This window comes from Saccharomycodes ludwigii, chromosome V, assembly GCF_020623625.1.
Source record: "Saccharomycodes ludwigii strain NBRC 1722 chromosome V, whole genome shotgun sequence".
Classification (NCBI taxonomy): domain Eukaryota; kingdom Fungi; phylum Ascomycota; class Saccharomycetes; order Saccharomycodales; family Saccharomycodaceae; genus Saccharomycodes; species Saccharomycodes ludwigii.
This window is the reverse complement of record NC_060204.1, coordinates 67667-91408: the sequence shown is the minus strand read 5'-3', so window position 1 is coordinate 91408 and position 23742 is coordinate 67667. Positions and strand designations below refer to the sequence as shown.

The 23742-nt window shown below is 28.8% G+C and overlaps 11 protein-coding genes and 1 non-coding gene across 12 annotated transcripts; 6 read left to right on the top strand and 6 right to left on the bottom strand.

Annotated features, from left to right (window-relative positions):
• Positions 1–29: 29 nt before the first annotated feature.
• Positions 30–2369, bottom strand: URC2 (Urc2p; the record flags this gene model as incomplete). The annotated part of the gene is made up of 1 exon (XM_046079334.1): positions 30–2369. One exon carries the CDS (start codon positions 2367–2369, stop codon positions 30–32), a length of 2340 nt encoding a protein of 779 aa, XP_045933485.1.
• Positions 2370–2983: 614 nt separating this feature from the next.
• On the top strand, positions 2984–3055 carry SCDLUD_003829. The gene has a single exon. It is a non-coding gene; the product is annotated as a tRNA-Met (tRNA).
• Positions 3056–3259: 204 nt separating this feature from the next.
• On the bottom strand, positions 3260–4174 carry SCDLUD_003828 (uncharacterized protein; the record flags this gene model as incomplete). The annotated part of the gene is made up of 1 exon (XM_046079335.1): positions 3260–4174. The coding sequence occupies one exon, from the start codon at positions 4172–4174 to the stop codon at positions 3260–3262; it is 915 nt and encodes a 304-aa protein (XP_045933484.1).
• Positions 4175–5295: 1121 nt separating this feature from the next.
• SPS1 (putative serine/threonine protein kinase SPS1) lies at positions 5296–7236 on the bottom strand (the record flags this gene model as incomplete). The annotated part of the gene is made up of 1 exon (XM_046079336.1): positions 5296–7236. One exon carries the CDS (start codon positions 7234–7236, stop codon positions 5296–5298), a length of 1941 nt encoding a protein of 646 aa, XP_045933483.1.
• Positions 7237–8035: 799 nt separating this feature from the next.
• On the bottom strand, positions 8036–11503 carry AGE1 (GTPase-activating protein AGE1; the record flags this gene model as incomplete). The annotated part of the gene is made up of 1 exon (XM_046079337.1): positions 8036–11503. One exon carries the CDS (start codon positions 11501–11503, stop codon positions 8036–8038), a length of 3468 nt encoding a protein of 1155 aa, XP_045933482.1.
• Positions 11504–12532: 1029 nt separating this feature from the next.
• SCDLUD_003825 (uncharacterized protein) lies at positions 12533–12745 on the bottom strand (the record flags this gene model as incomplete). Its single annotated transcript, XM_046076763.1, has 1 exon — positions 12533–12745. The coding sequence occupies one exon, from the start codon at positions 12743–12745 to the stop codon at positions 12533–12535; it is 213 nt and encodes a 70-aa protein (XP_045933481.1).
• Positions 12746–15317: 2572 nt separating this feature from the next.
• On the top strand, positions 15318–15560 carry SNA2 (Sna2p; the record flags this gene model as incomplete). The annotated part of the gene is made up of 1 exon (XM_046081390.1): positions 15318–15560. The coding sequence occupies one exon, from the start codon at positions 15318–15320 to the stop codon at positions 15558–15560; it is 243 nt and encodes an 80-aa protein (XP_045933480.1).
• Positions 15561–15930: 370 nt separating this feature from the next.
• Positions 15931–17247, top strand: RBA50 (Rba50p; the record flags this gene model as incomplete). The annotated part of the gene is made up of 1 exon (XM_046079338.1): positions 15931–17247. One exon carries the CDS (start codon positions 15931–15933, stop codon positions 17245–17247), a length of 1317 nt encoding a protein of 438 aa, XP_045933479.1.
• Positions 17248–18458: 1211 nt separating this feature from the next.
• On the top strand, positions 18459–19109 carry KRE28 (Kre28p; the record flags this gene model as incomplete). The annotated part of the gene is made up of 1 exon (XM_046079339.1): positions 18459–19109. One exon carries the CDS (start codon positions 18459–18461, stop codon positions 19107–19109), a length of 651 nt encoding a protein of 216 aa, XP_045933478.1.
• A 133-nt stretch (positions 19110–19242) lies between these two features.
• Positions 19243–20421, bottom strand: CAB1 (pantothenate kinase; the record flags this gene model as incomplete). Its single annotated transcript, XM_046079340.1, has 1 exon — positions 19243–20421. One exon carries the CDS (start codon positions 20419–20421, stop codon positions 19243–19245), a length of 1179 nt encoding a protein of 392 aa, XP_045933477.1.
• A 983-nt stretch (positions 20422–21404) lies between these two features.
• SCDLUD_003820 (uncharacterized protein) lies at positions 21405–22469 on the top strand (the record flags this gene model as incomplete). Its single annotated transcript, XM_046079341.1, has 1 exon — positions 21405–22469. The coding sequence occupies one exon, from the start codon at positions 21405–21407 to the stop codon at positions 22467–22469; it is 1065 nt and encodes a 354-aa protein (XP_045933476.1).
• Positions 22470–22980: 511 nt separating this feature from the next.
• On the top strand, positions 22981–23358 carry QCR7 (ubiquinol--cytochrome-c reductase subunit 7; the record flags this gene model as incomplete). The annotated part of the gene is made up of 1 exon (XM_046079342.1): positions 22981–23358. One exon carries the CDS (start codon positions 22981–22983, stop codon positions 23356–23358), a length of 378 nt encoding a protein of 125 aa, XP_045933475.1.
• Between the last annotated feature and the right edge of the window lie 384 nt (positions 23359–23742).

The following is a 23742-nucleotide window of genomic DNA, read 5'->3' as shown; positions in this document are numbered from 1 at the left end:
CGAGTATTTAATTATTTCATAATTCATTTTCAAGAGAAAATGTGTTGCGACGTAGGCTGTAAATTATAAAAAAAATCTTGGAAAAAATCTTCAAATGATTCAAATTTTGTAACATCTGGCATATTAAAGGGAACAGTTGGTGTTCTTGAACCGCCAACGGCTGATCCTTCACCAGGGGTATTATTGTTTGAGGTAGTATGCGTAGTGCCAACAGAGGAAGGAGAAAAATTAGTATTGGTACTGGATGCATTAGTCTTTTTTGATAAAGCACTAGCTTGCTGTTTAATCAAAGCTGGTAAAGAATTTGATGCTTGTTTGATCCTCACAAACAATGGGTCCATATCCACGCTAATTTTGTTATTTATTTTGACTTTGCTGGTATCTAGTAAAGACTTAATAATGATACCAACATTTTCAGTCGCTTCGTTCAATTTTTCCCCAATAGTATTCAAATGCCAATATATCTTGGTACACATATTTAAAACTTTTTGTCGGTCGTCAGAGCTATTAAAGCAGTGTAAGAAGTCACACAAAGTTAAGCATGAATAAACAGTTTGATGTAACGTTATGCTTGGAGCGCCTTTAATTAATGATGGTGGTAATTTTAAAAAGCCATTCAAAAGTGAAAAACAATATTTACTCATCGTGTTTAAAATATGAACAAAGAATCGATGGTTCTTTTCAAAAGTTTCTTTGTCACAATAATCTGTCAATATAGTCCTACAAATCATTATATGGTAAAAGTCAAACGAAAATAGCAACACACCGCCACCATCTTTAGAAGATAACTCGTGCCAGTCCCTTAGCCAATCCTCCAATTCAGGGAAAATGCATATCGTGTCATCGTGTTCACTGTTATGCCCATCTATATTATTTTTGTCATTTTTATTCATCATCTCGTTTGTATTGGAGTTTGCTGTCACATCATATTCTTCCATCAATCTGTTAAGGAACGAACCAAACTTGAAAAAAATTCCATTAACAATATCACCCAAATTAATTTCACTTATTTTAATATCATCGCCAAAAGTCGCCTGTGGAAACTTTGCTGTTAAATTATTAAACTCCTTTAGTTGTTGACTTTGAACACTAAATTTGCCCATACTTGCAGAATACTCTAGCTTACATGCGGTTAGTGAGTTTAAAATCCTTAAGTGATATAAATCTAAGGAGTTATATTCTAACTTGTTCACAACATTATCCTTGATCCTATAAAAGTCAATAATAGTGAGTAAGCTATCAATGGCAAAATTAGATAGAACTAAGCTATTGAATTTTAATTGTCTATACCTTTTAGATTTTCTAGATATTGTAAACATACAGCAGTATAAAATAGCTTCAATATCATGGTCTATTAATTTATCGAACATGGTCAAAGTATTGGTTAGTAATCTTTCCACAATAGGATACAAAATTTCTTGTTCTTTTTCGCACTTGTTGTTTTCATCAAAACCCATGGCAACAATTGCAAAAACACTTGTTATAAAGGCATGTTTTTCCACGTAATTCCCATCAATCTTTTTAATACCGCCCGGTATGATCCAAAAGTGAGCTTTCACTAAAAAATCTCTTGAAAGATCTAAACAAAGTTTTTCATGTTGGTTAAAAAATTGCATAAAGTCGTTTCTAGCGACAACAAATGGTCTTTGTTGTTTGGCTTTATAGTCCTCTTCATTGCTGGCTTTTGTACTAAACAATTTTTCATCTAGTTGGTTGAGCAAATTTAATGGGGAAGTAGACAAATTAACATGATGTGTTTTAGAATTAGATTCCATAATACTGACAGAGTTCCCATTAATATTATCAGGACTGTTGTCAGGACTGCTAGTAGCAGAAGAATGTGAGTTTTTAAAGATAACATCTTGGCTAACGCTTTGAACACCTAATGGGTTTTTTGAGGTAGATGTATTGGAATGTAAAAAGGAAATCATAAAATCTAATTTTTGATTTATACGATTAATATCATTCTCCAAGTTATTTATTTTGTTATCAATTACAGTAACCACAGGATTTGATACTAAGTTTGTAACGCCCTGTATTCTTTCTTTGTTGTTGGATGAAATACGAATTGCATCTAAAATCTCCTTTTCTCTTTCCTGTGTCAAAGAGCATTCCATTTTTAGGACATTACAACGATGGCATTTTCCCACCAACGGTTGAAAATCACACCTGGTTTTAATTGCTCTGCATGATGAACAACTGGAAGTTTTTCGTTTTTTTCTTTGTTTGGAAGCAAAGGATGGATTCCTATTTGATTTTTGTTGGTTATTTAATTCGTTAGAGTTCCCATTGTTTTTCGAAGTAGTTGGACTTGCTATATTATCTTTTATTTCTTTTGTTAATTGGTTTTGATTACTGGTATCTGACATATTTTTTTAATTGTCTGAGGAAGGGGAAAGGGGGAGGGGAAGATAAAAAATTGGAAAAAAGAAGAGAAGGAAAAGAAAGGAAAAGAAAAGAAAAGAGAAAAGGGAAGAAAAAAAAAAGAAAAAAAGAGATGAGCGAAATTTCCAGGAAAGATGTAAGAGCTATGACCTTCTTTTATTTAATTTAATTTATTTTATGTTTCTTAACCTCAAAAAATAAAATGTAGATTGCAAATAAGTTAGATGGGAAATCTAAACCAAAAAGAAAAAAAAAAGAATTTAATATTTCTTATTGTTATATGGTTTATATCTTTAATTTTGTACATGTTTACAAAAGAAGATTGATTATTGAATATGTTTGAATTTATGGTTATAAGAAATCCAACAGAGAAAAATCAACTTAGAATTAAATCCGGTGGGTTTCGTCGGTCCAGAAAGAGAAAAGAAGCGTTTTTCCACGCATTTGGAAAATAACATTGTAAATATAATCAATAATATACTAAAAAATACTTTAATAACAATAATTATTATTATTATTTAGAATAAATAAGTAAAATCAACCATGTAATAATTTATACATAGTAGTGAGTAGCATCTGCACAAAACTCAACAATTAGAGCGCCGTGGCGCAGTGGAAGCGCGCAGGGCTCATAACCCTGATGTCCCTGGATCGAAACCAGGCGGCGCTAATTTGTTTTCTTTTTTTTCCATTTTTAATGTATTTGTCCTACGATCATGTTTTTAATATCAAGTTTTTTTTTTATTTTATTTTATTTTATTTTATTTTCTATTGAGCTATGTAAATCTATAAAAATATTTAGTTGAAAGGATTACAGTTGACCTTTTATATATCCGTTTCCCCCCCCTCGTCCCCCCCCCCCATCTATGGTAACTTAATATGGAATTGTTAACAATACTGCAATAATGGCAAATCCTATAACCCATGAAATACTAATTTTATTGTTTAAAATACCCATATTCCCACTATTTTCTTTAATTTGTGTTTCTTCAGCAACGTCACTTTCATCTTTGTTTAGAATTTGACCATCTTCGCTCAACCTTACTGTACTTTGTTTTCTACCAGAAATACAAATAATTTTACCACCCCTTATGATAGATAAGCCGTTTTCTGGTGCTGTCCATTTGTTACAATTCATGTTGTTAGAGTTTGTATTAATGAATACGCTACCCTTAACTAACTTCAATTTTGGAAAGTTTGTGTCTTTAAATTTACCATCAAATTGGATAGCACCACCAATATGTTGTAAGTTTGGTAGAAAATTAATTGTTTCAATTTCACTATTATTGGTGATCATCAACCCTCCAAAAATATCAGATACTTCTTCCAAATCAACATTTTTTAAATGATAATTTTCGATTATTCCCAATGTTCCCCCAATAGACTTTACGTTGGGCAATTTCAACTCGGTAAAAAAATTATCGATAAATTCTGCAGAATTGTTTACAAACTCCAAAGTAGGCAAATCGGCACTAACAACATCTCTTATTGTAATATTGTTGGCCCATTCTATTTGCGGGAAGGATACAACCAAATCTCTAGCGTTTGCGGAAATACTCAATTGCCGACTAATAGTTTTCGCATTTGAATCAATACTTTCCATATATCTGTTGTTATTAATGTTTAGAACCGCCAAGTCTTCAATATTTTTGAATATATCAAAATCAACCAATGATGTGTCAGAGATAATGATTTCTTTTATTTTTTTTAACCCAGTGTCAAAACTTACAGTACTTAAGATGGGTACAACTTTCCATTCCAAAACGTCAACATGTTCCAAAGCGTCCATATAGATTGAAGTTAAAGATGTTAATTCATTTATTTCAAACTTGTGTCCTATATTATTCAATTGTGGTGCATCTATACGTACCACATTTGGAGAGTTACGAACAATAAAATCGCCTTCAATATTTTTAATGGCCCCTAAATCCACAATATGATCAGGGAAGTCATCTATGATTAATGAACCTTTCAAGATACTGCACTGTGACTGTAAATCATTTAAATTTTGTAAATTTTCAACATTGTAATAATCCTTAGTACATGCCTCCGGAATGACACTTGGTTTTTCATAATCTTGCGTCTTATTTTTAGGCTCTTCTTTTTTTTTTTTACTTCTTCTTCTTCCTTGTAGTTATTGGTTTGTTTCTTTTTTGCGATCTCCGTTCCTTCTTTAGTGTAATTTTTACCACTAAGTTTTTTTTCATTGGATACGGCATTGTTGCTAGTGTTACTAAAACTGTTTTTTTTTTCTTTATTGTTGGAAATGGAAATTTTGTCCATCAAGTCTTTAATATCATCTGCAGTTGCTTTAAATGATAAACCTCGTTCATCGATATTGTATACTTTTTGACCTGTATTACACTTAACGTTGGAATTGGTCTTCACTGAAGTGTTAGTATTAGATATATCTGATAAAATAGAGGCTTCATTAACAAATATGCATGCCAATAAGTTTAGTGTAAATAATTTTAAACTTTTCATATCTGAAATTTAGAGTTAGAGTTAGTTTAGTTTTTCTTTTTTGCCAAGATTGTTTTTTTTTTTTTATTTGTTCTTTTCCTTTTATGAATGTTGCTTTCTATTACTTGTTTGCTTCTTTATGTTATAATTAATTTTTTTTTTGTTCTTTTGGTTTTAAAACTTTAAATATTAAAAGATATTGTTAATAAGATATTAATAAGTTACAACATTTGTACACACACACACACATATATATATATATGAAAATTATAATAAAACTTGTGACAAAAACAAAATAATAAAATGATGACACAAAAATGATGTCAGGTCTAGAAGATTAAAAAAAAAAAAAAAAAAAAAAAAAAAAAAAAATGAAAGCGCCAATAAGAGGATAAAATACTTGGGATTTGTTGATTTACATGCACTTATTTCATCTACATATTTTTATTATATATTTTCCATACATAACATAATTTCTTCAATCAAAGCTTCACTTAGCCCAGGTTGTTCATGTTCCGCAGACTTGAAACAAGAATTTAAATTTTCAACGACTTTCTTTGTTTGTTGGTAACGTGCTCTTTCATTTAATCTTTTGAAGCTGCATTCGATAATATCCTTATAATAATTTACTTCTTGTTTTTTCTTTTGTGGTTGCTGTTCTTGATCCATTTGAACTGGAATCGTTGAAGAAACACCCTTTTTTTGTAAATTATACTTTTTAGCGTTAAAGCTTGCTGGTGATTCTTCATGTGTTCGAGGAGTTTTATTTTCTTCTTCACCACGATATGGTGATATGGAATCACTGCGCATTTTTGCAGTGTCATTATTTTTATCATTGGGACTATTGATGTTACTAACACCAGCAAAAACACGATCTCTTTTCAATGAATCAACGTCAAACTTCCAAGTAACGAGTCCCTTTTTTTTACCTGTTTTGTAAACTTTATCGTTTAAATTAAATTTGGGCTCTTTTCTGTGGGCCTGGTTTTGTTTGATTTTTTTAACGTATTCAATTTCTTCTACTAGACTGACATTATTTTTTTTATTTAATTTTGTGATAAACTTATGTTTTAATAATTGAGAAGCAGAGGGTCTTTTTCTTGGATCTTTCCGTAAACATAATGAAACAAATTCCTTGGCATACAGAGAAAATTTCATGCTAGCAGAGTCCTGTAGGACAGGTGGTTCGCGGTCTGGAATTAAAGTTAATATTTTTAATGGATCTTCCTCTGAAAATGGAGGGTGTTTGCTTAATAATTCAATTACCGTTATACCCAATGACCATATATCAGCTTTCTCATTGTAACCAAGATTATTTTTATCATCAGCATCAGTGGTACTGTCTTTACCACTTTCACCATTACCATTTTCCTCCAATTGATCTATAAATCTATTATTACATGTAATTATCTCTGGAGCCATCCAAAAAGGGGTGCCAACAAAAGTTCTCCTTTTAATGGTATTCATTAGTTCACCACTTACACCGAAATCCCCTAATTTGACTGTTCCGTCTTCAGCCAATAAAATATTGGCAGCTTTAATGTCTCTGTGTATTTTTTTCTGTGCATGTAGATATTCCAACCCTAATAGGGTCTGTTTAATAATACAGGAAACTTTTTCCTCTGTTAAGTTTGAAGGTAGATATTTTAGCAAATCTGCACAGGAACCACCCCCGCAATATTCCATTACTATCCACATTTTGACATCATTTAATAAAGTTTGAAAATATGACACAATATGCTTATTTTTTAAGCTACCTAGAAAATAAATCTCCTGAGCTAATAGTTCGATTTCATCTTCGCTTTCTTCCAAATCAACTATTTTAATTGCAACATCAACATTTTTTGGAATAACAGTTATGTTTTTCTGTGCCGTCTCGTTTACTGATTCAAAAGTGTACTCCTTAGTATTGTTTAAACTATTTTGTGTCGCATAACTTTCAGGTTCATAATTGTGAGTTTTTGCTGTTAAAGCTGCCTTATTAAAAGTTTTTCCATTATTAAAGTTAAGAGTTGCGGTACAATTTTCTGTTCTTAAAGAAGCTCTATAAACATCACCAAAATTACCTTTACCGACACATTCTTTAATTCTATAAATATTACACAGGTCTGTATTATTTTCAATCAAGTTTTGAATAATTTCGTTGATTATCTCCGAAGGGAGTGGTTGATTTCTATTTTTTGTAGTTGAAATGGTTTTGTTTTTGAATATGGAAAAATCTACGGGATTGTGCATATAATTAGGACTTGTTGTTAACTGGGCAGGTACTGGTACTTTACCCATGATAACGGCATCTTTAGTTTCACTTATATGGTTTTGTGGATTATTATTCTCACCGATAGATTTTAGTTGGTTAGTGCAACTTTTTATCATCCCGATTGCGGACATAATAGAGAAGATAAATTTAAAAAAAAAGAAAAAAAAAAAAAAAAAAAAATTCTAATGACTAATTTTTTTTTTTTTTTTTAAGTTGAAACCTCTAAAGTGCCTATAATGTTGATACTGTTCTGATTTATATATTAGTTCAGTAATAATAAAGATAACGAATGTGTAGCCTGTTTTATTACTATTGTTGTTGTTATTATTATCACTAGTATTGTTATTGTTATTTATATTAAATTTTATTATATATATTTTTTAATGATGAACAAATGAAACAACTTGTAAAGTAACAAAATATTACAAACACTTTTTGTTTCCCTTTTTATTTTACTTAGTTTTATCACTGGCTAGTTTTTAATATAGATTTTCTTTGTTTTCCTTTTTTTTTTTTTTTTTTTTTTTTTTGAGCATTGTGTCAGTGCAAGTTTTGAAAAAAAAAAAATTATTCTTGTAATGACAGCAAATGAAGTTTGAATTTTTTTCTTTTTTTTTTTTTGTGGAATATAAAACATACGCGAGTTATGCCAAAAAAAAAATAACAAAATAGTATATGCATTCTAAATTATTGAAATTTTATAAGACAAATATACCTATAAATATTATTAGCAAATTAAAGTGAAAATATAAGATTCTACCTGATAATATAGTATATATGAGTACCATGTTTGAATAAACAAAAGATTTTATAATAAGGAAAGCTGAATTTAAAATTACATGCTTTTTTATTGTTTGAACAACATTTATATACTTATTTTTATAAAGCAATATTTTATATGTATATTTCTTGATTAATAATAATTAACCATTATTTATTATTGCTTCCAAGTTTGGGGAACTTTAAATTCTTAGGGAAAGCTAACCCACCAGATGAAGTAGGCGAACCTATTGGTGACAATGAGGTGTTACCAGCATAAGCATGATCTTTATTAGTTTTATTCGTAGAATTATAGGCCAAAGTTCGTCTTCTTGGTATATTATTGTTAGTATTGGGATTATTATGACTTGAGTTATTAATATTTGATAAATTATGAGTTTTTGATTTTTGGCTATGATTGGCAAACGTGTGGCTTCTGTTAACGCTGTCATTAGAATTTAAACTAAATGAGTTATTATTATCACGATTATCATTCATTAGCACACCCATATTTTCCAATTGATTAATCCAATAGTTACGCTGTGCTGTAGTTAATTGGATAGTGCTAGGTATTTTTTCCACTTTTAGCCCATTTAATATTAAAAACTCGGTGATGTAAAAAACGGGTTGCTCATTTTTATAAATGAAATGTTTCAACGAATAGACTAATATAGATAGGCTGTCAAAGTTTAAATCAACACCTTCACCAACTAATTGCTGAATCATATAGATACTATTGACATGAATGCTCTTAACTAAAGAATTTTGAAGTTTTTTTCTATCATCATTTGTGCTGGCAGAATTGATACGCGGCTCTTTAAAATAGACAAATTTCTTGTCAACATATTTACTTCTAATGAAATTATTTCTATCCAGCTGGGTAACATTACTTGGATCTTTAAACCACTTGGCTTTTAACTTGGGATCTAAAGTTGCCTCATATATACTGTTACAATTTTTGTTTGAAACATAATTAAACAATTCCCACATTTCTTTCGAGTTAAAGGTATCCAATTTCAATGATCTTATTTTTGATATGTGAGTACCCAAAGATCTGTGCACTCCCGAACAATTAATACAAAGAACGTTTAGTAAATTAATTGATATCCAATCTACTTGATCTTGTGAACCACAATCACAACAAGTCCTATTCGAGTCATTTATAGAATAAACAAGTTCTAATGGACTAAGATCCACTGTATCATTTTTTAATTTTAGTTCGTTTTGATGAGGTGGGAGATTGTTATTAGTATTAGTGGTAGTATTGCTATTCGCATGGGTAGCAGCAACAATACCATTTTTAATTTTACCACCAGCACTGTCATTTAATACATTATTACTTTGATTGATGGCGTCAAAACTTTGTTTTTCTTTACTCTTTTCATGTTCCAAACCAATAGCTACATTCAAAGCTTTTATCCAATTTTCCATATCATTATTATTTTCAGCTTGATACAGCCTAGATTCGCCCTTAGGTGTAATAATTTCAAACCCATTTGCCTTTTTATCTAATTTTTTAATGCAACTAAATGAAACATCCAACGCTGCTCTGGTTAATATTTCACCTTTTGATTTCCAATCTGAAAACTCGCTCAACTTATTGTCAGATAAAACAACCCATTGTTTATGCCAACCAGTTAAAGAAGGATTAACTGACGCTACTATTGGAGATGATATATTATTGCTGGCAGATGCATGTTCATTTGTGTCCACACCGCCAGAGGTATTTATAAAACTGGAATCTTTATTAGCAGTATTGCCAGTAGCATGATTATCATGGAAGGATTGTTGCTGTGGATGTTGTTGTTGTTGTTTTTTATTTAATAGGCCAGTGTAAACCCATAATAGCCCTTCTTTATGAATTTTTTTTCCTTCATTATTATTATTATTAGGGTTATTATTATTAGTAGTAGTAGTAGTATTAGCATTAACATTATTATTATTATTATTATTATTATTATTAGTAGTAGTAGTAGTAGTAGTAGTAGTAGTATTAGTATTATTAGTATTATTATTATTATTATTATTGTTATCACTATTATAATTAATATTATTATTGTTGTTGTTATTATTATTATTATTATTAGCAATATGATTATCATTATCAGTACTATTATTTACATTATAGGTATTATGAGATACGGATGAGGAAGAGGAAGTTGAATTATTTGTTAAAGTGGAGGAGATGCCATTAGAATTAGCAGTAAAGGTATTAGTAATGGCACTAGTAGATCTCATTTTTAAGGATTCGTTATAAACATTATTATCATTATCATTATAGGAATCGTTATAAGCATCAGTATTAGCACAGGTACCTATATTATCATATGTAATACGTGAACTATTAGGAACCAATATTTTATCAAAATCTGCAAAAGTTGTGGCAGTAGTTAATTTTCTTTTGTAGGCTAGAACCAGTTTATTATACTCTGTAAAATCCTGATCAAATTTAAACGCATTTAAATTACTATTCGGCACAAAGGAATTTAATTGATAACCTAGTTCTCTTGCTTCGCTGCCTAATAACAAATTTGACAACGTTTGAAAATAGTCTAGTCTGCTATTTTCAAATTGTAATTTTTTCAAAAAAGATTTTTTATTATCGCTACTACTCAATGTTTTGCCAATATATGAATAATAATCTTTAATGGAATCTTGATAATTCTTTCTTTTACTTTGTAGTTTCTTGTGATCCAAAATTTTTGTTTGTAAATACCGGCTTAAGGGAATATTGATCGCTTTTTGGGTATTTTGTTGTATTGTTGATAAATCTGGTAACATTATGGAGTGTATATATTTGCTAATAGATTCGTAAATTGGAATTAAAAAAGTCAGTTTACCGCCACACATTTCAGGGAGAATTTTAGTAGCCAAGTCATAAAACAAAGTAGATAAGTTTTGAAATTCTGATATAGTTGAATTTAAGTTTTCTATAATTTTGGTTGATTTTTCCAATATGGATTTGTAATTTGATTTTAGAATGCCGGTCGTTATAAAATTTTCTGTATTTTTAATTTGAGTCCTAAAAATAGGGCCATCTTGAAGTAGCGATTCAAATTTCAAAACAGGGTTAATAATAGTAGGAGCTGGGGTAGAGGTGTTAATGCACTCGATATATATAGGAATATCCAATAAAACAACATTTTTGTTTAATCTCAAGACAAGTCTATAACAACCTGTACTTGTTATATTATCAAAACTTATAGAATATTTTAGCAATTCGTTGTTGTTGGTATTATTCTGTGTTGGTTTAAATTTTTTTATCCTCAAATCTAATAGCTTGTCATTTTGTTCCATATTGACAAACTTGTATTCTAATGGGAAATTCCCATTGGTATAACCTTGGTTCAAATATAATATATATTCTGTATCAGTTTTTTTACTAGTGTTGCCTGTATTACTACCAGTGCGACCTTGATCTCTCTCTTCTCTATCATTCTTTTTCCCACCTGGTCCTTCATCTGATATCATTATTAGAGGGATCCATCTGTTGTCATAGAATATAGATCTTAAATTTGCAGGTAACTTAACTTTATTATTTGTTATTTTAGCAATATATTCTGTGTTATAAATAAATGATGATGTTGAAGTAGAACCCGTATCGCTGTCGTTTGTGAAAATACTAAGCTGAGAGCCCATTTTTGACTAGACGTTTGCTAAATATTTCCTTCCTGGTTTTTTTTTTCTTTTTCCTTTTTGCTTTTGTTTTTTTACAGTTTCAGACTATGCTAAGAAATAGGTCCTATTTGCCTATTCGACTGTTCAGTAAAAAAAAAAAAAAAAAGAAGAGTAAACTATACAATAAAAGGTAAATAATAGTGATTTAGTTTTATTTTTTTTAATTTTTTTTTCTCTGTTTCCTTTAATCAGAAACAAAAACAAAAACAAAAACAAAAACAAAAACGAAACAAAAAAATATATATATATATATATTATTCTACAGTGATTTCTATGCAATTATTGTAAAGTATATATATATGAAATACTAACCCGCACTTCATAGTGATGAATTTTTTTTTTTTTTTTGTTTAGAGTTGTTAATCTAAAAAGGCATATAGATCTTCGATTGATTGTAGATGTACGGGTGTTATATTAAGGTGTCCTCTTCTGTCCTTTTTTTTTTATTTTTCCCCTTTTTCCTTCCAGCATAGAAAAAAGAAACTTTAGCCGGCACTTGATGGGCTTACTTCGGCTACAAGATGTGTACGGGCATCCAGATGCAACGAAAACTGACTATGAATGAAAAGAATTTCTATTCAGTATACCCGCAGATAACCCCCGAAAAAAAAAAAAATCACAAGATAATCAGAGTCAAATTTTACACATGATAAAGAAAACGTGTTCCCTATCACACGCTTACTTTTAATTCTAAAAATCTGATTTCCAAAAAAAAATAATCCACACTACAAGCTCGCCGCTTTGAAACCAGTTAAAATAAATAAAAAATAACTCTTAATATTAATTATTATAATCTTTTTATAGTAATAGTATAGTGTATATAGTAGTCAAACATCGAAAAAAAAATTAATTTTAAATTAAAAAATAAAATAAAACTAAAAAATAAGCTAACTAAACTTAAAACAAATTTAAAAACTTTAAAATCTAAAAAAAAAAAAAAAACATCTATTAATACTTGCAACTCACGATTCAAACACCTAATGAAACTCCTTAAAATAAGAAAGCAACACCGGCAGCGACGGCAGCACCGAACAAACCAGCAGCACCCATGGCGTTGGCGTTAGCAGCACCAGCGGTGGAGACAGAGGAGGTAGTATCGTTGGAAGAGTTGGAAGCATTGGAAGCATTGGAAGCATTGGAAGTGTTAGCGGCTTGGACAGCGGCAACAGTAGCAAAGGCGGCAACGATAGTCTTGAATTGCATTTTTATATTGTGTTATATGTGTTTTGGTATACTTCTTTCTGTCTTTATCAGTAAGTAAGATAAAATACTAGAAATGAATTTAAAAAGAAAATTAAGAATTAAAACATCAATCAAAAAGAACCTCTTTTTAAAGGACGAAAAAAAAGAAAAAAGAAAAAGTTTCTGAAATAAAACAAAACATCCTCTTTTTATATATCAAAGGAAAAAAAAAAAAGAAAAAAAGAAAATAATAACTACGGAAAAAAAAAAAAAAAAAAAAAGATAATAATAATCCTTTTTTTATTATTTTTTTGTTGTTATTTCTTTTCTTTTTCTAGGCAGACGGAGGGGGAATACTCAATGTAAATTGTTATCGTTGAGACCTATGAATAGTTTAATTCTACGGGATAAGGAAAAAAAAGTTTTTGTTACTCATTTTACTAAGAACGGGTAGATTCGTGGTAAGTAGGCTTATGCTACAAGATAATTCTTAGTAAAAAAAAAAAAAAAAAAAAGAAACGATATTTATAAAAAAGTAAGGAGATAAAAAAAGAACTCCAAATATTGGTTATATTGTAATTAAAATTTTAAAATAAATAAATTCCTTTTTTTGTTCTGTCTTATTCATTACTGCATAATAATACATATAGTTAAAGATTCTAGACTTTTTGATAAGTAAAAACTCATATAATTCACAGTCAATATTATTGTGTACGCTGTTTTCTCATAATTAGAATATGTTTTTTTTTTTTTCCTCTTCTTCTTCTTCTTTTCCTTTGCCACATTTTCCCCTTGCACGTTAATGTCTTGTCGTTATTATTTGGACCAACGATAAATAACACGAAAAAAAAAAACCCCTCAATGTTTAAAGTAATATATAATTTTGACTATCGGTCATTTGTTATTTGTTATTTATTATTTACTATTTACTATTTACTATTTACGATTTAATACTGCATTGTCATATTATTTATTAATTTAAAATAAAATAAAAAAAAAAAAAAAAATGATTAAACAAATAAATAAATAAATAAATAAATAAATAAAAAATAAATAGAAATTTTGCTGGGCATAATTTTTAAAATCAATTAATTATATTTCTATATTAGGAAACGATTTGCACTGAAGTAGCAATCTAAATCATAATTAAAGTTCTTCCTATATTTGTCACTCTTTCTTGGTTGTTTTATTATGACTTTTTTTTTTTTTTGTTTAGTAATTCAAGTCTGCATTCCTTTCTATTTGTTTGTTTATTTCTTACTTTCAAGTGCAATATGCCAAAGAATACCGTTTGATTCTTAGGTTATTATTTTGATTTATCGGGGTAGAGGGGTTAAAAGGGGATTCAAAAAAAAAAAAAAAAAAATACTTTCTTCCTTGCCAAACAAGCTTGTACTTCCATAGATGTTAATGTCCGAAAAACTGGATTGGCTTAAAATGCAATTTATCATAATTTCATGTTTTTTTTTGAATAATAAAAAATACCTTTTTATGATCGCAATTGTCATTGTATAGAGATCAAAATTATAAATTTAAAAATAAACAAAGGACTATTGAGTTAAATCTTTTACTTATTACAAGAAACACGAATTTTTTTTTTTTGACTTTAACACCTTTTATAAAAACTACTAAAAAAGTTTGTAACCAATAGATCAACAGATTTAACAATTAAGAAAAGGTAAAATTTACTTTGTTGCTAAGTCTGATACCGCCTAAGTGGGTTCATGAAAGGTTAATGATTTCAAGATAATAATAAATAATAACAAAGGCTTTCATAAAATGTTTTTTTTTTTTTTTTTTTTTTCTTTTACTATAGAAAATACTACATAATTAGCTTACCTGGTTATTAGTTCATTATTTCAAATCATGTGGTCTTCTTATTGCTTATACCAATAAACAGAATTAATGTAGTAATCTAATTTTATACTCTTTTTGTATTTGCTACCTACTTTAGCCTATGTCTGGAGTAGTCCGTTCATATCTTTGGCCGCTCACCCAATTTTCTATGGAGTATTTGCGTAGATAGAATTCTTTTGCTCTATGTAGTAGTTCTATGTACTCTCTCAGTCGTAATCATTGATTGCGTTCGTTTCTGAGTCCAGCTAGCATCATTTCCAGAATAAGTGGCGCGAAGGTCAAAAATAACTGTTTCAAATATATAAATATAATTTTTTTTTTTGATCTTGCTTTTCATTTCTACAAATGTTTCTACGACAATCGGACAACAACGCGGTGCTAGTGGTAACTCTGTGGCGTTCCTCCCCCTTATCGAAGGGGCTCTGATTGACAATAATATTATTTATTAATGCTCTCGGCTTATCTATAAAATGTTTATTATGTATTTCACTAATTTCCCCTTTTTTTTTTCTTTCTTTCTTTTTATTGCTCTGAATAGGCAATATTCTTGATATCATTATATTATTCATATGAAGAGATGTCATGTAGATATAAATACAGGTGGTAATAATTCATTAAATAAATATATATATATATAAGCTCCTTATATTGATTAAAAAAAAAAATAACCAACTTATTGCCTATTTTTACATAAGGAACAAGATATCAACTACACAAAAAAACACAAAAGAAAAACATGCATGCTCGCGATTGGTTTTTAGTTTTTATTGCAATATTTTTACCACCTGTGGCTGTTTGGATAAAAAGAGGTTTTTTTACTAAAGATTTTTTGATTAATATTTTATTATTTATATTAGGGTTTTTCCCAGGGTTAATTCATGCTTTGTATGTGATCAGTAAACATCCATACGAGGAGAGTGGCTATCACTCATCTATTGATGGCCACACCAACGGGGGCCAGTATGGTTCAATAGTATAAATATATATGTAACATACTCACTTAATATTTATATCTACTATCTAGGTTTTTATAGGAGGTCTATTGATAAATTCTAATTTTTTATTTTTCTAATATTTTGCAAAATGTAAATTATTGATATTTTTTAAACTTGTTATTATTATCCGAAGTAGTTATCTTTGACACTTCGGAGAAAAAACATCCCTGAATTTTTTTTTTTTTTTTTCTTTTTTTTCTTTTTTTGATTATAAATGAATAATTATATATTAACTGCTGTTTGTGCTTTAATCACTAGAGATTGTAATTCTTTATACCATTTGTGTTTTTTACAACTGTGAAAACCTGAATTGTGACTATTTAGACACATACTATATCTGGTGAACATATTAACATGGATTTATTGGGTGATGTTGTAGAAAGAAAGTCAACAAGTGACACAAATGATGATAGTACTGTTTACTCCAGCAATAATAACGGGTTTCCAGAGTTATTTAAACCCAATAAAATGTCTTCTTGGAAAGAAAGGTTGCAAAATAAAAGAAAGAAACAAAACAAGGAGAGTATGACCAATAACTTAACTGAGGCAGAAAAGATTCATTTGGAAAATGTCAAACTGATGATGCAAATGTCACCTGAACAATTAGCTAAAGAAAGAAAAGAATTATTAGACTCTTTGAACCCTAAAGTTTTAGAGAAGTTGATTAATAGAATAGATGATAGAAAAAAAAATACAAAAGGTGTAAATAATGCTACCGACGCCAGCACTAAAAATATTCCCATTTTTACAGAAATAGATAGTATTGGTGATAAACATTGGATTGGTGGTACGAGAGAATTTCCTGATTTACCTAAATTGGATGATGCTGCAGTGGATAAAGCTTTGGGAATAGTTTCCTTGGACACTAATCCTAACGAGGACACGCTACAGGACAACACTGCGAATCAATTTGTAAATGACGAACAAGATGCTATTGCTCCCCAAGAATATCAATTCATCCAACAAATGGACCACATGACGAATGAAGAATTATTAAAAGATGTACATTTTATTAAACCAAACACTGATGAATTAGAAAAAACTATGAAAAAATTAGAATTAAATGATCCAGATTTCCAAGATAAATTAAAAGAGTTATATTTTCCAGACTTACCCACAGAGATAGACAAGTTAGAGTGGATGAAACCGTTAGAAACAAAGTCCACAACAACAGTAATAGATAATGTTGGCGATATAAGATTCGATTTTAATGGAAATTTAATACCACCACAAATAGAAGTCAAAAGCACATTTGATGGATTGCACCACCATTCTAAAAAAGCTGAGTTAAAAGGATACACTGTTGAGGAGTTGGGAATTTTGAGTAGATCAACTATGCCTAGCCAAAGGTGTTATGCTATCCAAACATTGGGTCGTATTTTGTATAAGTTGGGTAAGCAAAGTTATTATGAGTTAGTCCCGGAAGTCGATGTTGAAACATTTGAAAAATTGGGAGGCACTGTTGAGGGAACTGTCACTGAAATATATTCTCAATTTTGGGATTTAATAATAATGTGCCATATTATTAGTAATCTACAAGAAGCTAGTAGTAGTAAAAATCTAAGTGTCAAGAATTATGCGATACGTGCTCTATGGCTATGGAAAAAGGGTGGTGGTGATTTCAGGAAGAAAAAGAAAGAATCTTCTAGTAATACAATCACAAACAGATAGTAAAATGGATACTTTAAAAAAGACGATAATAAAAAAAAAAAATGTAAACTAAATAAATATAACACACAATTTTTTCCCTTTTTTCTTTCCTTTTTTTTTTTTTTTTTTTTTTTTTTTTCCTTTCTAAATAAATCATTAAAATGAAAAATTTAAAAACAAAAACAAAAACAAAAAAAAAAAAAGAAAAAAAAAAGAAAAAAAGTTAGTATTATGCATTATAAAATAAAAGTGAAATCTATAAAAAGATATGATTATATGCATGTACATATAAGCGATCGAAGTCACTTTATTCTTAGTTACTTCATTTGTTTGCTATATCTATTTTAGTCCATTATCAATGTATATATATATAAAACATATACATATACATTAACGATGGAAAAAAAAAAATTAACATAAACATAACAAAAAAGCAACTAAAAACAGAAAAAAAAATTAGTTTTTTTTGTTCTTTGCATACTGACACATTGAAATGAAATCTATATTTTTTTTCTTTTTTGTTATACTTGTTGGAAATACTTATTATAAAACATAATAAAGACATACAAACATATAACAAAAAAACAGAACAAAAATCTCCATTTCAACTTAATTGTATGCAATATCTGATTTTTCTTGGTTTATTTTTATTGATTTCCATATGAGATAGCTGTAAGTATAAACTTATACATAGAGCTACAAAAAGGAAAGAAAATGATTTTCGTTGCTGTATGAGGTTTTCAGTTGTGATTTAAAGTTTTGATGCATGAGTATTAGACAGAACAAAAAAAGGAAAAGAATACAAGACATTAGTAAATTACATAGAAACAACTTGGATGAAAGTTACGTTTAAAAACAGTTGAATGGAGAAAGAAAAGTAATTTAAAAAAAAAAAAAAATTCTTTTTCTGCCTTTTGTAATAAGTATATTTTGGTTGATATTTTTTCTTCGAAGGAATAAAATTATATGAAAAAAAAGAAAAAAAAGAAACGAGGCAAATCTTATTCTGCTCACGTGCCATGCTCACGTGCCATGATCACGTTTTTTTCTTTTTTTTCCTTTTTGTTAAAAAAAGCCATCCGTACCTTACATTTTTTTATTTTTATTTTTGATGGCTGTACAAATCCATCTGTATCTGTTTGAGATGGGCAATAAAGCCGGGAAGAAATAACAACACAAACAAATTACATCTGAAAACTCAAAAAAAAACAAACGGGATTAAGTAATATACAATGTCTATACCATACACAAACAACAACAAGGCACAGGAAGATTTGAAACGCCTAGAAAATGAAATAACGAAAATCACAGAATCTGTATTATCTAAACAAGAAGCACATAGATCTGAAGCATTCAAAGAGTTCAACTCAATACTGACAGCAACAATAAACAATCATGAAAAAAAATTAATAAAAATAGAACCTAGTTGCGTTCCTAATATTATTGAAGAATATGTTAAAATTGTTAATGATTTAAAACAAGAATATATGAAACAAGAGCTTTTAGAAATATTTATAACCTCTTTGTTATCACCAGAGAGCTATTATAATGAACAAGATAATAACATGGTACTAGCAATACCCAATATTATAGAATTGGAAAAGAAAATCCAAGTTTTAAATAAATATGGAATCCAAGAAAAATTAATTAAAATTGATAACTTGCGGAATGATAAGCTTACTACCATTATCACAGATTTAGATAAAAGAAATGGTTGTGTATTAGACACCTGTTTGAATGTTACAAATGTGATAGAAGAATGCTGGCTATTGTTAAACGAGTTAGATAAATGTCGCGATACTTATTCTTCAAACATTGATGAAAGCGTTACCAACAGTGACGACTTATATTTAGACCTAGAAGATATGATTAAAGATTTATAATATGTTCATTTCGTTATGTTTATATAGGATGTATATAAATATAGATAGCAGTAAAGGAGGATTTTTTTATTTTTATTTTTATTTTTATTTTTATTTTTATATTTATCTTTTTTTTTTTTTTTTTTTTTTTTTGTTAACTTAAATAAGCTCCCATTGCACCAAGATATCCCTCGTGTTTTAAAAAAAATGCACGCTTTTCACCTTGTGACCAGAAATTAATGGCATAGCTTAAAGTGTTCATTGTCATTAAGTGTCCTCTGATGTACGATCCACCAAAATATATCCTTTTAACGTTATGTATTTTAGCTTGTAGATAGGCAATTTGACCAATGTTATTCGATACAGTATACAACAAACTTTTGCAAATATCATTGTTATTAAAATCTGCAGTTTTACCACTATTTAAATCAGTATCCGAATGTTTAAAAACTTTACCAAATGAAGATGCAATACTCGAGCTTTTTAATCCAATTTTATTATAATCGGTACCGTAAATGTCACCTACCAACATATCCACTTTAGTGTTATCCCCATTACTGGCCCATTGTAACATTTCGTCATAGGTTTTCGCACCGGTAATCAAAGACAATAAACCCCACAAGGTACCTCCACCTAAACTTGAACCGCCAACCCTGACAAAATCATTGTCATTAGGCCCCATTACTTTTATTATGGATACACCTGAACCTATATTAACTAGCATGTAAGGATATTCATTGCGAGTATCATTACTGGGGGTACTGTTAGCAGTATCATCTGGTAGCGATGGGGGAGGAGGAGTACTATATTTATTTGAAAACTGTAGACCATCCAGATCTGTGTATGTGAAAACTTCTTCAACCACGCCTAAATTGTGGCAAGTTAGAAAAAAATTCAAACCTTTAATTAGAGATTGCATTTCGTCTATTTGTGTAACATTACCATTGAAATTCTTTTTTAATATATCGTAGAATTTATAAGCGCCACCACCAGTGGCTATAAGTTCCAGCTGATCATCTGTTGTACTAGTGGTACAATTGTTTTTGTCACTTATGATATGCTTTATAAATATAGAGTTTATTATGATAGATTGGATGTCTTCATTGCTGTTAAATTTACTAGTTTCTATGGATTTAAATTCTAAAACTTGTGTTTTATGGTTTAGGTATACTATTTTGGCCAAAGTTCCACCTATATCTATTGCAATTCTTGTAGGATTAATTGTTTCATTTTTATTTTTAATTGGAGAAGATATAATATTGGATAGAACATTGAATTGAGTTACGTTGTCAAATGGTATTGTAGTATCTGGAATATTATCAAAGGACGGCATTGATATATATATATATATATATATATATATTTATCTTTTTATCTTTTTTTTTTTTTTTTTTTTCACTTTTATTTTATTTTGGTTTAATTCAGTAGTATTTTTTATGTATGTATCCTTTTATATGATGAAGAGGGAAAAAAAATAAAAAAAAAAAACAAAAGAAAAAAAAAAACGATGATTAATAAAAAAATAGCAGTAAACATCTGAGAAAATAAGCGACTTTTATATTTATTTATTCATTTTCACTACATGGTTTTCTTTGGATTCACGACCCATCAAACCGAAGTTACTCCTCAATCTATTTGAATTTTGGTGACAGAATAACATTTTTATTTTTTTTTTTTTAAATATATTTTTACTTAATTTATTCCTTGTTTTCCAGGCACTGATTTTGTAAGATGTTGTAAGATTTAGTTTATATTTTCTTTTTGTATCACTAAAGCAAATTATTAAATGTATCGTTTATAAAGTTTAATTTCGCACAGTTATTAAACATCGTTATTCCGTTTTATTTACAAATTTTATTCTATATACGATTCTTGCAGTAATCCGAAACATCGTATAATACGACAGTCCGATACTTCAAGTAAATAAATTAAAACGAACCCTATATTAGGGCTGTATTATGTTTATGATATTAAATCCTTGGAAAAAGAAAAAAAAAAAAAAAAAAAACACAAGAAGTTAAATTTACTTCTATATAAATTATATATAGAATTTCATAGAATTATATAGAATTGTCACATGTTATGCTCATTATGTCATTTGAGATGTATTTGATTATTTCATTTTTTTTTTTTTTCTCTTTATTTTCCAGTTAAAAAAAAAAAGGAAAAAAATATATATTAATTTATTTATCTCGATGTAACTTCCATCCTTATTTTATTTATACTTCATTCAGTTTGAAAAATAATTAATCAACAAGATCGTCCAAAAAAAAAAAAAAAAAAAAAAATACATATATACACTTAACCAAAATAGCAATGTCTAACAGTGTCGCTACCACATCTTCTATACCAGATAACTTGCATGAAATTGTTCAAACCAAATACAATAAAGCCTTAAGTGATGGCAATTTGGTATTTACCAAAAGTGAATCTAAATTATTGAAAAACACCGATGGCAATACAAAAAACCAATATTGGGTTACATATGCTCCTTCTTTAAAAGAAAAACCAGAAAGGAAAGATATTACGGATAATGAAAAAAGTAATCCATTTGCTAAGCCTGAACCAGAATTAACTGTCATAGATGATTTGGAAGGTGATTATAAATTATTATTAAATAAGTTTCCAATTATCCCAAACCACTTATTATTGGTTACCAAATCCTTTGAATCACAAACAGCTCCTTTATCTCCAAAAGATTTATTAACAAGTTATAACTTGTTAAAAAAATTGGATAATGACGATGAATCTGATAAAAGACACGTTGCATTTTATAACTGTGGTGTTAATTCCGGATCTTCTCAAGACCATAAACATTTACAAATTATCGAATTACCTGGTAAATTGAAAACTTTGCAAGACAAATTGGTTAAAAAAGACCCAGGACACTTTATCCCCAATCATAAAAAGGAACCATTAAAGGATAATTCAATCCCATACGCCCATTTTGTAGTTCCATTACCTGATCCAGATGGAAATGATGTGGATGAGGATTTGTTGGCAATGGTGTATTCTTCTTTATTACAAAGAACATTAACTTTTTTCCAACAATGGAGTTGCACTTCAGAGGAAGACAAAAGATTGCCAATATCTTATAATTTCATGATGACTTTGGAATGGATTTGCTTGGTACCAAGATCAAAGAGCAATAACGGTACCATTGGTTTCAATTCTACAGGGTATTTAAATATGGTTTTGGTCAAAGAAAGAGAGTTGTATGATAAAATTTTATCGTATTTTGAAGATGGAACTACAAATACAGATGCTGTGGAAGATGTTAAAACAGAGGTTGAAGGAGAAGTGATTAAAATTGATGATATTTTGTTGGACTGTGGTTTCCCAAACCGTGGTGATGCTAAACCTTCCGAATATGATTATTAGGTTATTTTTATAACAGTTATATATATTACTTTTGTAGTGTTGTGTATTGGTGTATATTACACGTGATCAATAGCCAATAAAAAGAGCTTTATTTTAATTTAATTTTTTTTTTTTTTTTGGTTTTGGCAGAGTTGAAATCTTGTATAAATCGTGCATAATCTTTTACTTCTGGACGTGCAAAGTGATAGTATTTGTAGACAGTGTCCTTTTTTTTTATGGGGAAAAAAATGAGTGAATTTATATCGGGTTTGAACATCTGCGGTGTTTCTATTGAACAAACTTTTTTTTTTTTTTTTTTTTTTTTCTTTCTTCTTTTGTTACTTTCATCTCGAAATATCAATAGAAAAAATAGCTTACGGTTTCACTTCAATTTACTTCGACTTTCTTGTTTAATTTTCTTTTTTTTTTTTTAATCATCTTCTATTCTTTTTATCTATAATGGAAAATCATTAACAGGCAAAAAAAAAAAAAAAAAAAAAAAAAAATTAACAAATAAAACAAAACACACATCATGTCTTCTTACGCCTCTATTGTTAAAATGGGTGATTACATCTTGAATTGCCCAACTTTGTCCAAGATTGTTGTTCCGATCGCCCACAAGTTCTCTGATTTATCTGGTTATAGAAAATTAGGTTTAAGATACAACGACTTGATTAGTGAAGAAAATCCAATTGTTCAAACCGCTTTGAAAAGATTACCAACTGATGAAAGTTATGCTAGGGTTTACAGAATTATTAACGCTCACCAATTGGAATTAACTCATCATTTGTTACCAAAAGATCAACAATTGAAGCCATCTGATGATGTTCCATACTTGTTACCATACATTTTGGAAGCTGAAGCTTCTGTCAAGGAAAAACAAGAATTAGATAACCTGGAAGTCAATTAAAGAAAGAGAATGACTGGGACCAAGAAAAAGGAGTTATATTTGCATATATATATAAAAAGAGTATAATTTTAATTTTTTTTTTGTCAATGTCGAGATTTTTGGAAACACCTCTGAATGAAATTAAACCTAAATTAATAAATTAATTAAACAATGGGACTAAAAAAAATTTTTTTTTTTTGATTAAGGTTTGTTCAATAAAACTTAGTTTATCTATATATTCCTAACCAAAAAGGTGTTTTATTTATTTATTTATTTATCTATTTATCTATTTATTTATCATTTATTCATTTCAAAACGGAGGAAATTTATTTTTGTTTATATGGCTAGAATGCCCCCTTTTTTTTTAATTTCTATAAAGATTTAGCAATTTATATCCATTTAAAG